The following is a 17,096-nucleotide window of genomic DNA, read 5'->3' on the forward strand; positions in this document are numbered from 1 at the left end:
TGCTGGTGGCCCTCTGCTGAAAACTTCTCAGGGACATCCATCACTCGCGAAATAAAATCCAACTTCCTCTGTGTAGGATTTGAACCCACCTGTCTCTCTAACTTCGTAACCCTCCACTCCCCACAGTAGTCCCCTGCCGTTGCTCCATCTTCCCCAACCCCTGACCCCCGACAATTGTTCCAGTGGAACCCTCCTAGGAACACTCTTCCTGGTTCTCTGCACCTCTGGCCCTGCCCACCTCCGGATGTCAACCCAAAGTCACCATTGCCTGGAGGCCTCACCAGCTCCATCTCTGTTCCACTCAATTCTCCCTCAAGGTGCCTATCAGTCTCTTTGGCTGTCTCATTCATTTGTGTGTCTTGATACCATCCTAGCAGGAAGGCTCCAGAAGGACAGAGCCTAGAGCTGGAGGCACCCAATGCCTCTCTGTGGCACAAAGAACCAGGAAGTGCAAGGGAAACAGACTGGAAGCTCATGGAGACAAGGGGAGGAGGGGCAAGGATCAGAGACCCATCTTAAACATACCAGGCGGACACAATCCCTCTGTGGGGCTGGATCTCTTTTGTTGTGGGGCCGCTCTTCGATGGGGAGCTGGGGATTGTCGGGTGATCAGAGCACAGTCAGCTGAGACCTGTGGGGACAAAGCAGGGATGGGTGTGAGTGGCTTCCAGAGCTCACCCCTCCCAGGATCCACTCACATTCCCTTGACCCCAGGCACGCAAGCTAAACAGAACCCTCATCCTTCTTGCGGCTCTCACCTCTCAAACATCCTTTTGTGTTTGTTCGTCCCTTCGTATTTCAGGGAAGGCCAAGTAACATTCACTTGAAAAACTCATCTAAACATGTTTACGCCAGAAAATGTGGGCAAGGAAAGTTTTTAGAAGAATACACAAACCACACGTGATAATCTCAGCTAAAGATAGCATCCATTAATATTTTGTCTCATTTAGTTCCACTATTTTTCCATAGGTATGCCTATTCTCTCTCTCTTTCTCTCATTTGCTCTCTCTTACACAGACACACACACAGACAGACACATAGGCACACATACACATTTTTATAAATGGGGGTTATAATATAGCAAACTTAAAAAATTGGGATACAGGATCAAACATTAAATAATGAACTTCTGATTTGAAAAGGTGCCTGACATATAGACCAATGGACTAGATCAGAGAGCCCAGAAATGAACTTGCACATACAGCCATGCATTGATCAACATTGTTCTGAGCAAAGGGTTGTTAGGCGATTGTGCTGTGTGAATATCAGAGAGTGTGCTTACACAAACCTAGATGGTGTAGTCTATGGCACACCTGGCCTATATGGTATAGTCTCTTGCTCCTAGGCTATAAACCTGTGTAGTATGTTACATAATTGCATGAAGCCACCATCATATATGCAGTCTGTTGTTGGCAGAAATGTTGTAATGTGGTGCATGACTGTATATACCAAGTAATTTTTGGAAAAGGTACCAAGACCATTTAATTGAGAGAGGACAATCTTTTTTAAAATGGTCTTGGGAAATATAGATATTGACTCATCACAAAACAATGACCTCGGACCTTTAACTTACATATATACAAAAATTAACTCAAAATGGATCCAAAATCTAACATAAAAGTGAAAACCCTAAAACTTAGGAGAAAACATAGGAAAGATTCTTCATGACCTTGGATTTGGCAATGATTTCTTGAATGTGATCCCCAAAATACAAGCAATATAGGAAAAAAATAGATAAATTGCACTATATAAAAAATAAAAACTTTTGTGCATCAAATGATAATCAATGGTAAAGGGGCAACCCACGGGAAGAGGAAAACATTTACTAGCCATATATCTGATAAAAGGTTAATATCTAAAATATATAAAAAACTCCAACTCAACAACAACAAGCCAACAATGTGGTTAAGAAATGAACAAAGAACTTGAATGGTAACAAGCTCCTGAGCAGCCAATGTGTCAAAGAAGAAATCAAAAGGAAAATTTAAAAATATATTAAGAAAATGAAATGGAAAGATAACATAACCAAATTTATGGGATGCAGCAAAAGCAGTGTTAAGATGAAACGGCAATAAATGCCTACATCAAAAAAGAAGAGAGATCTCAAATACAAGACTTAATGTTGTACCTCAAGGAAATAGAATAAAAGATACACTAAGCCCACAGTTAGCAGAACAAAAGAAATAATAAAAATCAGAGCAAAAATAAATAAAATAGAGGCTAGAAAAAAATACAAAAGACTATCAAAATTCTGTTAGTTATTTGAAAAAAATAAATGAAATCAACAAACCTGTAACTAGACTAAGAAAAAAGAAAGAAGACAAACAAATCAAATAAAAAATGAATGAGGAGGCCAGGTGAGGTGGCTCACACCTTTAATCCCAGCACTTTGGGAGGCCAAGACAGATGGATCACTTGAGGCGAGGAGTTGGAGACCAGCCTAGCCAACATGGCAAACCCTTATCTCTACTAAAAAAAAAAAAAAAAAAAGGCCAGGCATGGTGGAGCACACCTGTAATCCCAGTTACTTGGGTGGCTGGGGCACGAGAATCGCTTGAACCTGGGAGGTGAAAGTTGCAGTAAGCCAAGATCATCCCACTGCACTCCAGCCTGGGCAACAGAGGGAGACTGTCTCAAAGAAAACAAAAAACAAACAAACAAACAAACAAAACCAAGGAGACACATTACAATGGATACCACAGAAATGCAAAGGATGATATGAAAATATTATGAACAATTATATGCCAAAGGATTGAACCACCTGGAAGAAATGGACAAATTTCTAGACGGATACAACCTACCAATACTGAATCACGAAGAAAGAAAAAATCTGAACAGAACAGTAATGATTAAGGATATTGAATCAGTAATGAAAAGTCTCCCATCAAAGAAATACCCAGGACCTAGATGGCTTCACTGCTGAATTCAGCAAAACATTTAAACAAGAACTAAAATCAGTCCTTTCTAAACTTTCCCAAATAAATTATAGAGGAGGGAATACTTCCAAACTTATTTTACAAGGCTTGCATTACCTTGATACCAAAGCCAGAATAGAACACTGTAAGAAAAGAAAATTATAGGCCAATATCTCTAATAAACACAGATGCAAAAATCTTCAACAAAATACCAGTAGACAAAATTCAATAGCTCATTAAAAGAATCATTCACCATGATGAAATGGAATTTATTCTGGGATGCAAAGATGGTTCAACATATGAAAATCAATAAATGTGATATACCATATTAACAAAATCAAGGACAAAAACCATATGATCACCTCAACAGATGTAGAAAAAGCACTTGACAAAACACAACATTCTCTCATGATAAAAACTCTCACTCAACAAATTAGGTGTAAAAGGAATGTATCAACACAAAAAAGCCTTATATGACAAGCTTACAGTTAATATACTCAGCAGTGAAAAGTTGAAAGCTTTTCCTTTAATATCAGGAACAACACAAGGATGCTCACTCTCACCACCTCTTTTCAACATGGTCCTGGAAGTCGTAACCAGAGCAATTAGGCAAGAAAAAGAAAAGAATTATTAGATATTCAAATAGAAAAGGAAGAAGTAAAATTGTCTATTTGCTGATGACATGATCTTATATATAGAAAACCCTGAAGACTCCACCAAAAAACTGTTAGAAATGGTAAACAAATTCAGTAAAGTTGTGGGATACAAAATCAACATATGAAAATCAGTAGCATTTCTATATATTAATAATGAACTATATGAAACAGACATTAAGAAAACAAACCTATAAGAGCAATGACCAAAAAAAAAAAAAAAAAAAAAATTAGGAGTAAATGTAATGAAGTGAAAGACCTGTACATTGAAAACCATAAAACACTGATGAACAAAATAGAAGAGACAAATAAGTGGAAAGAGATACAAACGCATGGAAATAAATGCTCATGACTTGGAAGAACTAATATTGTTAAAATGTCCATACCATCCAAAGCAATCTATAGACTCAATGTAATCACTATCAAAATTCCAATATCATTTTTCACAGAAATAGAGAAAACAATTCTAAAATTCATATGCAGCCATAAAAAAAACCCAAATAGCCAAAGCAATCATGAGCAAAAAGTACAAAGCAGGAGGCACCACACTACCTGATTTCAAACTATTCTAGAAAGCAATAATAATTAAAACAGCATGGCACAGGTATAAAAATACACACATTGACCAATGGAACAAAATACACAGCCTAGAAATGAATCCACATAGCTATGGTCAATTGATTTTTGCCAAAAGTGCCAAGAATATACGATGGGGAAAAAAAAAGTCTCCACAATAAATGGTGTTAGGAAAGCTGGATATCCACATGCAGAAGAATGAAATTGGACTCTTATCTTACACCATATACGAAAATCAACTCAAAATGGATTAAAGACTTAAATATATGACCTGAAACCATTAAACTACTAGAAGAAAACATAGGGGCTAAGACTACACAACACTGATCTGGGCAACACGTTTTTAGATTTGACCCCAAAAGTGCTAACAACAAAAGCAAAAATAGACAAATGGAATTATATCAACATAAAAAGTTTCTGCACAACCTGAGGTCCGGAGTTCAAGATCAGCCTGATCAACATGGAGAAACCCCATCTCTACTAAAAATCCAAAATTAGCTGGGCATGGTGGCGTGTGCCTGTAATCCCAGCTACTTGGGAGGCTGAGGCAGGAGAATCGCTTGAACCTGGGAGGTGGAGGTTGTGGTGAGCCAAGATCATGCCATTGCACTCCTGCCTAGGCAACAAGAGTGAAATTTCGTCTCCAAAAAAAAAAAAAAAAGTTTCTTACAACAAAGGAAACAACAGAGTGAAGCGATAAGCTACAGATTGGGAGAAAATATTTGCATACCATACATCTGATAAGGGGTTAATATCTAAAATATATAAGGAACTCAAATAATTCTATTCAAAGAGAACAAATAATCTGATTACAAAATGGACAAGGGACCTGAGTAGACATTTCTCAGTAGAAGACACACAAATGGTCAATAGATATATTAAAAAAAATTCAACATCACGAATCATTAGGGAAGTGTAAATTAAAACCACAATGAGATATCATTCCATACCCATCAGACTGGCTACTATGGAAAAGATGAACAATAACAAGTGTTGGTGAGGATACCACAAAAAGGGAACCCTTGCTCACTGTTGGTGGGAATGTAAATTAGTGCAGCCATTATGGAAGGCAGTATGAAGGTGCCTCAAAAAACTAAAAATAGAATTATTATATGATCCAGCAATCCCACTTCTGGGTATTTACCAAAAAGATTTGAAATCAGTATGTCAAGGAGATATCTGCACTTCCATGTTCATTGCAGCTCTATTTACAACAGCCAAGTTATGGAATCAACCTATGTCCACCAACAGATGAATGGATAAAGAAAATGTGGTATGTACACAATACAGAACACTATTCAGCCTTTAAAAAGATAGAAATTTTGTCACTTGCAACAACATGTATGGAATTGGAATACATCATGCTAAGTGAAATAAGTTAGGCACAAAAAAAGAAATACTGTATGTTTTCATATGTGAAATTGAAAACAACTAGGCTGGATGCAGTGGCTCATGCCTGTAATCCCAGCACTTTGGGAGGCTGAGGTGGGGTGGGTCACCTGAGGTCAGGATTTCGAGACCAGCCTGGCCAACATGGTGAAATCCTGTGTCTATTAAAAATACAAAAATTAGCTGGGCGTGGTGGTGGGCACCTGTAATCCCAGCTACTCAGGCGGCTAAGGCAAGAGAATCACTTGAATTCAGGAAGCAGAGGTTGCAGTGAGCTGAGACTGCACCATTGCATCCTGGCCTGGGCAACAAAAGCAAAACTCTTGTCAAGAAAAAGAAAGAAAAGAAAAGAAAGAAAAGAAAAGAAAGAAAAGAAAAGAAAAGAAAAGAAAAGAAAAGAAAAGAAAAGAAAAGAAAGAAAAGAAAAGAAAAGAAAAGACAACCGAACTCAGAAGTGGAGAGTAGAATGGTTACCAGAGTCTGGGGGTGGGGCAATGGGGAGATGATAGTCAAAGGTACAAAGCATCAGTTAGGAGGAATAAGGTTTTTGAGATCTGTTGCACAGTGCAATGAATATAGTTAATAACAGCATAATGTACATTTCAAAATTGCTAAAAGAATAAATTTCAAATGTTCTCACCATAAAAATGGTAAGTATTTGAAGTGATGGACATGTTAATTAGCTGATTTAATTATTCCATATTGTATGCATAAATCGTAACATAACTTTGTAACCTATAAATCCCCATAAATACATACAATTTATTGGGACTTGCCATGTTGCCCAGGCTGGTCTTGAATGCCTGGGATCAAGCAGTCCTCCTGTCTCAGCCTCTCAAAGTGTTGGGATTACAGGCATGAGCCACTGTGCCTGGCCATAATTTCTTAATTACAATAAAATTTTTTTAAAAATTTAAAAAGGGCAAAGGACTTGAAAGACAGTTCTCCAGAGAAGATAAGTAAATGGCCCATAAGCACATGAAAAGATGCTCAACACCACTAACATCTGCTATATTAAAAACAACAGCATGGAAAGTAACAAGTGCTGGTGAGGTGTGAAGAAACTGGAACCTTTGTGCCCTGTTGGTGGGACTGTAAAACGCACACTGTGAAAAACAGTACTGTGGCAGGCCAGGTTTCACTAACTCAGCCCTCCATCACAATTGTGTCGGTACTGACTGAGCGGTTAAGTTAAATATTAAAAGCTAAAAAAAGCCAGTGCCCTTATACAAAGGCTGGGATGTAACAAAAGCCCATCAAGAGTTTTGCCTAGGCTTTTCCTGGGCCTTAAAGCATGACAAAATAACGAAGGAATTCTTAACAGGACCCATTTAGGATTAAACAAGTTTTATTGGGGGTCTGAAGAAACTCCCCAGGCCTCCACGAACAAGTGTATGGGAAGTCTGAAGGAACTCCCCAAACCTCCATGATTTAGCAGGAGGCAAGAAAAGGGTAACCACCCCAGCACCTGGACCCATATAGATTAAGTAAATTTACTGAGGCTCCAGAGGAAGGCCTTCAGGACTCAGACCTTAGTTACAGATTAAAAGAAGTTAATCATTTATGTCTTTAAGTGAATGCACTCTTACACATAGGCATATAGCTTAGAAGGGATATAAACTCTGAAAAGCTTTGTAGCTTTGAGTTGGTCTGGCGATAATTTCCAGGACTTCTCCCCGTAACCAGTTTCAGAAATAAAAACTCTCTTCCTCCCCAGTTCATCTACATCTCATTATTGGGTGACAAGAAGTAGCAGCCCCACCCTCAGTTTGGTCTGGGAACAAAAAACTCTCCTGCCAGGAGATAAGAACAGTGCTGTGTTCAGCAGCTGGCAGCTTGCAATGAGACAGTCTTCAGGAGGATCCCAGCAGCTGTCGGGTGATGTTTCCCCTGGGAACCTCCAGAGGGCTGTTTATGTGCAAATCTGCACGTCCCTTTCTCTACTGGGGAGGAACGGAGATAAAGAGCGGACATGCTCAAAGAGTAAGTCAATGGGATCCTATGCCAGGAGCCTATTGTTTTCCCATTTGGGCTTGGTAAGCCATTTGTCCGGTACTGCCAAGGGAAGCAGTAGGGCTGGCTCATACACCCACTTTCCCTTTGGTTGATAGCAGGTTTTGCGTTAGTTTTGAGAGTCTGTTTTGCCGTAGTGCACTTCCCCTTCTGTTTTTCTGAAATGTTTCCATGTGTTTGTGTGTCTGTCTTGCTCCTTTCGATAACACGTAAACTTGAAAATGGGAAGTATTGGGTCCATCTCTGCTGAAAGGCCTCTGAGAAGGAGAAAGGTTTTTTGAAACTCAGTGATTGAGAGTCAGCTTAATTAAAGGCTAACATTCAAAATATGTATGTACGTGTGTGTGTGTGTGCACGCGTGAAGGCCTTTAAATGGCCTTCATGATTTTGGTTTTATTTCTCTCTCTCCTAGGGCCTTACCTTACGGTCAAACATTAACATCGGGTAAATGTGTCTATAAGGTTTTATTAAAAATTGGATTTAACATTAATAGTACACTAATGTAAAGGTGAAATGTGGCTTATTTGATATAAAAATATACAGGAAGCATTGTTAAACATGAAATGGTGTTTGGCTTTCTTTGGGCTATATGTGCATAAATATGTTATTGGTATGTGTTCCAAGGTTATGGAAGACTCCTATAATTCTGATATATCTTAGTGTATGTTATCAGTAGTAATTATAATTGTTATATTAAAATTATTGTGTGCCACAGAGGTAACAGATAACCTTGTCGTCAATTGTGTCTTTAACTATGGCTACCCTAAAACTTTTTGTCATCCATAAATTTGTTGTCTTGTTTTGGTCCTCTTTAGAAGGTAGTTTTATAATTAGCTGTAAAGCTCTGACAGGTGCTCTTGAATGCAGGTTTCTGATAACTTTGGAGGCTGTGACATCAGAATAGAGGAAAAATGTTCACAACTCTTGAAGAGTTAAAATGTTCATTAATATCAAACAGGACAGGAATTAACTGCATGAACTAAACTTATAGGAGACTGAAGTGATCTTTTTGACTTTTGGCTTAAAATGTTGCTAATCCTTTGTTTTGCTTTTCAGAGTCAAGGAAAACTTCTTTTGAGCTATTAACACCTTTTAACAATTAAGTGTACAGTATACTTCTATGAACAAAATTTGAAGCATATTTGTTTCTCTCTACCTGATTTTCTCCAGAATTTGGAAACTATTTGTGAGTATTCTTAAGTTATGGCAATATAGTTATTTGCATAAGTGCAGTAAGAATCTGTTTTCTTTTGTAACAGGACACGATTGGAAAAACTGGTTATTTTACCAAGGCTTTGACTTTGCTCTCCTTTAAGGAATCAAACTTGACTTATGAAGCCAAGAAAGCCCTTGGAAACTGGCTTCATATTTTGTGTACATAGACCCTGTACAGGGTTTCTGACCTGTGGTAAGTAAAGAATGTCACTTTCTGATGGGCCGGGAACCCCAAGTTATCTTGAAACCTCAAAAAGAGAGGAATTCGCCCAACTCATAGGTATTTGATGGTACAAATCCATGGTTGGGCTCGGCTTTAAAAGGGTCTTATCTCAGATTCCTTCTACGGAACAAAGTTCTATCAAAGCCAATTTAAAAGGCGTACGTAAAAATAATTATTCTTGCTGCAAGGTATATAAATAATTAGGACGAGTACAATAAAGCAAACCAGTCCTACCATGATTTGTCTTTTAATAAAAATGGGAAACTAGAGAGAAAAAAATTATATTTCAAAAACTATAGTTACACCTGTTGTTAAATTCTAGTCTTCCTCAATGTTTTTCAGTTTTTATTATTTTCTACAGTTTGGATTAAATTCTAATTTTTCTGGCTGCAAGTCTCAAAAATGTTTTCAATTTTTTCCTTTCTCTTTTCCTTTTTCCCCATTTTCCCTAACTGGAAATCACTGAAACCTAAGCTGTGCTTTCTTAAAGCCCTGTGAACTGAAAACTAGGTGTTTCAGCAGGCGCTGCCTCTAAGCCCCTAAAACAGAGTGCTACCGGGAACAAATCGACCTCCTCCACTCCAGCAGTGCATTTGGTGCCCCATAACGACGACCCTCTCTCAGCAGGAAGTAGCCAGAAAGATTATGACGCCCCATCTCCCTATGATTCTCATGATAAATAAATATACAAGCATGATAGAAATCATGCACAAATTGACAGTGGGGATTGTGGCAGTCCAGTTTTCACTAATGTAGGCCTCTATCACAACTGTTTCAGTACTAATCAAGTGCTTAAGTTAACTATTAAATACTTAAAAAAAAAAAAAAAAGCCAATGCCCTTATACAAAGGCTGGAATGTAACAAAAGCCCATCAAGAGTTTTGCCTAGGCCTTAAAGCATGACAAAATAATAGAGGAATTCTTAACAGGACCTATTCAGGATTAAACCAGTTTTATTGGGGGTTTTGAAGAAACTCCCCAGGCCTCCACAAACAAGTGTATTGGAAGTCTGAAGGAACTCCCCAAACCTCCGTGGTTTAGCAGGAGACAAGATAAGGGTAACAACCCCAGCACCTGGACCCATTTAGATTAAGTAAATTTACTGAGGCTCCAGAGGAAGGTCTTCAGGACTCAGAGCTTAGTTATAGATTAAAAGAAGTTAATCACCTATGTCTTTAGATGAATGCACTCTTACATGTAGACATATAGGTTAGAAGGTATATAAACTCTGAAACACTTTATAATTTTGAGTTGGTCTGGCAATAATTTCCAGGCCTTCTCCCTATAATCAGTTACAGAAATAAAAACTCTCTTTATTCCCAGTTCATTGGCATCTCATGATTGGGTGGCAAGAAACAGCAGCCTGACCCTCAGTTTGGTCCAGGAACAGTATGGTGGTTCCTCAAAAAATTAAAAGTAGAATTACCAGATGATCCAGCAATCCCACTTCTGGGTATATATCCAAAAGAACTGAAAGCAGGGTTTTCATGTTTATAATTTCATTGAAGCACATATATACTGTCCTTAGAGTCGTCAGCTTTAAAACTATAAATACAGTATTGCCTAAATGCCCTACTATAATAAGTAGATTTACTTTGTTTTTTCAGGACTTGTTTTTGCCTGATAAGACTCAGGAATTCCGAAATGTGAAGGTAAGTGTCTCAATTCTTTTTCTTGTAGCATGAATCAAGTGTATTTATCAATAACACTTATGACTATAGAATATAATAATTTGGCATATTATTCATATTACATATATATTATTCATTTATTACTTTTATTTTAAAAATAGTTTAATTATGGCCGGATCCAGTGGTTCACGCCTGTAATCCCAGCACTTTGAGAGGCCGAGACGGGTGGATCATGAGATCAGGAGATCGAGACCATCCTGGTCAACATAGCGAAACTCTGTCTCTACTAAAATACAAAAATTAGCCTGGCGTGGTGGTCCATGCCTGTAATCCCAGCTACTTAGGAGGCTGAGGCAGGAGAATCGCTTGAACCAGGGAGTGGGAGGTTGAAGTGAGCAGAGATTGTGCCACAGCACTCCAGCCTGGTGACAGAGCAAGACTCTGTCTCAAAAAAAAAAAAAAAAAGTTTAATTTGAGCTTTTTTTTTTTTTAACAAATGAGATTATGGACATTAATGTATATTTTCTGGTAGGTATCTCTCTTTTTTCTTTTTTTTTTGCTATGACGATTCCAACTTCCCAGAGACCTCCCATTTGCCTTTTCATTAGGGTAAAAGCTTTGCTCTCATTAAAGTACAAAGGAATTCTTTGGAAGCAGATTATTTTAGTTTTATAGTAGAGATGCATTTGATCATTTTATGTGTAATCTTTTTGCCCTATTCAGGTATAATTGTTTTCCTTTCTTTTATAATGCATAAGTTTTTGTGTTGTTGTTTTTTGAGACAGTCTTGCTCTGTCCCCTAGGCCGATGTGCAGTGGTATGATCTCAGCTCACTGCAACCTCTACCTATTGGGTTCAAGCAATTATCCTGCCTCAGCCTCCCGAGTAGCTGGGCTTACAGGTGTGTGCCGCCACACCTGGCTAGTTTTTGTATTTTTTGTAGAGACATGGTTTTGCCATGTTGGCCAGGCTGGTCACGAACTGCTGGCCTCAAGTGATCCACCCGCCTTGGCCTCCCAAAGTGCTGGGATTACAGGTGTGAGCTGCCATGCCCAGCTATAATGCATACATTTTCTCACCTTTGAGTAACAGTAAAGTTCATTTATATGTCCATCCTAAGATGACTTCAGTGCAAATGCTTCGAGAGCACCTGGCTCTACAGGTCTTACTTGGCCTCTAAATCCTTATTTTATATTTATTTATTTATTTATTTAGAGACTGAGTTTCCCTCTTGTCGCCGAGGCTGGAGTGCAGTGGCGTGATCTCAGCTCACTGCAACCTCCACCTCCCAGGTTTAAGCAATTCTCCTTCCTCAGCCTGCCGAGTAGTTGGGATTACAGGCATGTGCCACCATGCCCAGCTAATTATTGCATTTTTAGTAGATACAGGGCTTTACCATGTTGGCCAGGTTGGTCTCAAACTCCTGACCTCAAGTGATCAGCCCACCTCGGCCTCCCAAAGTGCTGGGATTACAGGCATGAGCCACCGTGCCCAGCCCAAATCCTTCTTTCTGTTATTAGTAGAAAAACAATATAGAGTATTGGAATATCCTTATTCTGTTTTGAGTCCTAATTACTCATTTAGGTTTTCTTTTTCTTTTTGGAATCCTAGTTGCCTAGATGTTGGTTTTTGTTCAATCCCACCCAATAATATATTTGATTTGTTCTTTTCTGCCTAACCTGACAAACTTTCTTGTGCTCCTTCTTTGTTGGTTAGCTTTGTGAAAGGAATCATCATTTAAGACCACTGTTTACTTTTTTTTTTTTGAGAAGGAGTCTTGCTCTGTGGCCCAAGCTAGAGTGTAGTGGCATGATCGGGGCTCACTGCAACCTCTGCCTCCCAGGTTCAGGCAATTCTCTTGCTTCAGCCTCTCAAGTAGCTGAGATTACAGGCGCCCACGACCACGCCTGACTAATTTTTGTATTTTAGTGGAGATGGGATTTCGCCATGTTGGCTAGGCTGGTCTCAAACTCCTGACCTCAAGCGATCCACCCACCTCTGCCTCCAGAAGTGCTGGGATTACAGGCTTGAGTTACCTCGCCTGGCCGAGATCACTGTTTCTATGCTTGTTTTACACTTCATGTATTTTGAAGTGCATTAATTTATTTAGCATTCATGACTTGAATAATTTCACCAGATAAATACTTTTTGGTAATTTGTAATGAGTTCTTCCAGTTCTTATACTTTGCTTGGTACTTGTCATATATATGTAAAGGTAAAAGAAATAATTTTTCTGTATTCTGGCAAGCATAATTTTATGTAATGAATCATTCGTTTTTTTCTTTAAAAAAGTAGAGTTTCAAACAGATATTGGTACACCCATGTTTATAGCAGTATTATTCACAACAGCCGAAAGAGGGAATCAATCTGTCTCCATCATATGAATGGATAAATAAAATGTGGTAGGTACATGCATACAATGGAATCTTATTCACCTTAGAAAAAGGAAATGCTGACAAATGCTACAACATGGATGAACCTTGAGGATATTACGCTACATGAAATAAACCAGTCAGAAATGATGAATACTGACTGGGCGCGGTGGGTCACACCTGTAATCCCAGCACTTTGGGAAGCTGAGGCAGGTGGATCACCCGAGGTCAGGAGTTCAGGACCATCCTGGCCAACATGGTGAAACACTGTCTCTACTTAAAACACAAAAATTAGCCAGGTGTGGTGGCGGGCACCTGTAATCCCAGCTACTCGGGAGGCTGAGGCAGGAGAATCATCTGAACCCATGAGGTAGAGGTTGCAGTGAGCGGAGATCACACCTTTGCACTCTAGCATGTGTGACAGAGCAAGACTGTATAAAAAAAAAAAAAAGGCAAATACTGTATGATTCCAATTATATGAGGTACTTAGAGTAGTTAAATTCATAAAAACAAAGCATGGTAGTTGTCAGAGGCTGGGTAAAGGGGAGAATTAGAAGCTATTTAATGGGTACAGGATTTCACTTCTGCAAGTCAAAAAGTGTTCTGGAGATTGGTTACACAACAATGTGAATGTTAACACAGCTGAACTGTACATTTAAAATAGTTATGATGGTAAATTTTACTAAATATGTGTAGTAATTTTATCACAAATAAATATTTTTTTAAAAACAGGTATCTGATAAGCTGTCTCCAAAATATCCTGTCAATGCCCCACTAAATACCAAAGAGTCACAGACAAGAGAAAACAACAGTACAGCTATTCAGGAGAGGATCTCTGTGCTATAAATGACATAAGAGCTATTGGAGAAGTTTGTTGGTGGTGGTGGTGGTGTGTTTTTTCTGTTTTCTGTTTTTTATTTTTTTAGATGGCGTCTTGCTCTGTCACACAGACTGGAGTGCAATGGCGTGATCTCGGCTCACTGCAACCTCCGCCTCCTGGGTTCAAGCGATTCTCCTGCCTCAGCCTCCCGAGTAGCTGGGATTACAGCTATGTGGCACTGCACCTGGCTAATGTTTCACATTTTTGGTAAAGATGGGGTTTCACCATGTTGTCCAGGCTCGTCTTGAACTCCTGACCTCAAGTGATCCTCCCGCCTTGACTTCCCAAAGTGCTGGGATTACAGGCATGAGCCACTGTGCCCACTATATTGGAGAAATTTGAATATAGTCTGAGGATTAGCTGTAGTAATGTGTTGATGTTAATGCTCTCATTTTGAATGCTATGTCATGGTTATGGGGGAGAACGTTCTTATTTGTACAAAGTATGCACCAAAGTGTTGAGGAATGATGTCCATGAAGTCAACACCGAGTTTTCAGATGGTTCAGCGAAAAGTATTTGTGTAGTTTTTGCAAATTTCCTGTAATTTTGAGAATGTTTTAAGATAAAAAGTGAAATTTAGACTCTAAAAGTCAAAATGAAAACATTTTGTTGAGCTCAGTTCAACTGCCTGAATTTAAGCAAGACAAAATGCAGCCCTCTTCCATAAAAGCCTGTCCAGTATTTGGTGACAGCGAAGCTAACATGTGTCCCTCAAATTGTCCCTTCCTCTGGCTGGGCCCTCCCTGGCTTCAGACATCTATGTCCCCTTTCTCTGCCGTCACATTCCTATTCTCTCCTGTCTTCCCTGGCTCTCCTTCTGATAGGTTCTCTCCTTCGACATTTTATTATGAAAATTTTCAAGCACTCAATAAAGTTTGCAGATTTGTGCAATGAATACCCACAACAGCAAAATGCGTATATTTTATATATATATATATATATATATATAAAATATATAATTTAGACTGTTTGTATATATATTCAGACAATTTAGACAGAGTTTCACTCTGTTGCCCAGACTGGAGTGCAGTGGCATGATCTTAGCTCACTGCAGCCTCCGCCTCCCAGGTTCAAGCTATCCTCCTGCCTCAGCCTCCCAAGTAACTGGGATTACAGGCGCACACCACTATGCCTGGCTTATTTTTTTATATCTTTAGTAGAGATGGGGTTTCACCATGTTGGCCAGACTGGTCTTGAACTCCTAACCTCAAGTGATTGAGGCCTTCCAAAGTGCTTACAGGCATGAGCCACCATGCATGGCCAAAATGCATAATTCTCAAGTGTACCATTCAGTAAGTTTTGATAAATTCATACACATGTATAACCCAAATCCTTTATTTAAAATCATACAACATGAGGATAACCACAGAAAATCCCTATAGCCCCTTCTCAGATAATCCTAATTGACAACACCGCTCAAAGAAGTGATTAGTTTTTCCACGATCAATCAGTATTGCCAGTTCCAAAATCTTGAATACATATACGCATCTTCGTGAGCCTTTTTTTTTTTTAAACGGAATCTTGCTGTGTCACCCAGGCTGGAGTGCAGTGGCGCCATCTCAACTCACTGCAAGCTCCGCCTCCCAGGTTCATGCCATTCTCCTGCCTCAGCCTCTCGAGTAGCTGGGACTACAGGCGCCCGCCACCACGCCCGGTTATTTTTTTGTATTTTTAGTAGAGATGGGGTTTCACCGTGTTAGCCAGGATAGTCTCGATCTCCTGACCTCATGATCTGCCCGTCTTGGCCTCCCAAAGTGCTGGGATTACAGGACATATGTTTTCAATCATCTTCTATTTGGGCTGGGAGCAGTGGCTCAGGCCTGTAATCTCAGCACTTTGGGAGGCCAAGGCGGGCGGATCATTTGAGGTCAGGAGTTCAAGACCAGCCTGACCAACATGGACAAACCGTGTCTCTACTAAAAATACAAAAAAATTAGCTGGGCATAGTGGCACATGCCTGTAGTCCCAGCTACTTACAAGGCTGAGGCAGGAGAATTGCTTGAACTCAGGAGACAGAGGTTGTAGTGAGTTGAGATCGTGCCACTGCACTCCAGTCTGGAAGACAGAGTGAGATCCCGTTTCAAAAAAAAAGAAAGATTTTGTCCATTTCACCCACGTTACCAAATTTATTTATTGGCCTAAAGTTATTGATAAGATCTCTTTATTATCCTTTTAATGGTGCATAGTTTTTAATAATAAACCATTAACTCCTGATTAACACTGGTACTTTCTGTTCTCTTTTTTTCTCTGTTCGTCTAGTTAGAAGGTTATTAATTTTGTTGATCGTTTTAGAGAACAAACTTTTGATTCAGTTTGATTCTTTTTATTGTTTGTATTCGATTACATTGATTTTTAACCCTCCTTGTTATTTCCCTTGGTTTTAATTTACACTTACATTTTATAATTTATTAATGGGGTTCTTCAGGTCATGGATTTTATTCAGTGCTTTTGTTCTTAATAGCTTTGGTGAGGTCTAATTCACATAAGTAACAATTATATTCACATAATTCACTCATTTAAAGTGCATAGCTTAATGGTTTTTAATATACTCATGGAGTTATGCCACCATCACTATAATCAATTTTAGAACATTTTCATCACCCCCAAAAGAAACTCTATATCATTGAGGGTCATTCTCCATTTCCCTTAACTCCCATTCTTTTAATAGAACCATTGAAAGCTACACATTTTACTCTAAGAACCATATTAGTGGCCGGGCGTGGTGACACATGCCTGTAATCCCAGCACTTTGGGAGGCCAAGGCAGGTGGGTGATGAGGTCAGAAGTTCAAGACCAGCCTGACCAACATGGTGAAACGCCATCTCTACTAAAAATACCAAAATTAGCTGGGTGTGGTGGTGCGTGCCTGTAATCCAGCTACTCAGGAGGCTGAGGCAGGAGGATCCCTTGAACCTGGGAGGCAGAGGTTATAATGAGCCGAGATCACACCACTGCACTCTAGCCTGGGCAACAGAGTGAGACTCCATCTCAAAAAAAAAAAAAAAAAAGAGAAACATATTAATAGCTTCCCCACAAGTTTTGATAAGTTTTCATTATCATTTATTTTGAAATATTTTTGAATTACTTTTTAATTTCTCCTTTGAACCATGGATTATTTATTTATTTATTTATTTGAGACGGAGTCTCACTCTGTCGCCCAGGCTGGAGTGCAGTGACCGGATCTCAGCTCACTGCAAGCTCCGCCTCCTGGGTTTACGCCATTCTCCTG

General features: G+C 39.2%; 1 protein-coding gene and 1 long non-coding RNA gene across 3 annotated transcripts in view; one reads left to right on the forward strand and one right to left on the reverse strand.

Moving 5' to 3' along the window:
• Positions 1 to 17,096, reverse strand: part of TNFRSF10B (TNF receptor superfamily member 10b) — a 51,482-nt gene that overhangs the window by 23,987 nt on the left and 10,399 nt on the right. For both annotated transcript variants that reach the window (XM_033228683.1, XM_033228674.1), the window contains exon 2: positions 526 to 631. In XM_033228683.1, the coding sequence (XP_033084574.1) occupies positions 526 to 631 (106 nt within the window). The remainder of the gene's footprint in view (positions 1 to 525; positions 632 to 17,096) is intronic.
• On the forward strand, positions 7,387 to 10,700 carry LOC117093457. Its single transcript, XR_004441151.1, has 4 exons — positions 7,387 to 7,516; positions 8,603 to 8,732; positions 8,863 to 8,954; positions 10,592 to 10,700. It is a non-coding gene; the product is annotated as an uncharacterized LOC117093457 (long non-coding RNA).

Source organism: Trachypithecus francoisi, unplaced genomic scaffold (assembly GCF_009764315.1).
Source record: "Trachypithecus francoisi isolate TF-2019V2 unplaced genomic scaffold, Tfra_2.0 Contig01440, whole genome shotgun sequence".
NCBI classification, from domain to species: Eukaryota; Metazoa; Chordata; class Mammalia; order Primates; family Cercopithecidae; genus Trachypithecus; species Trachypithecus francoisi.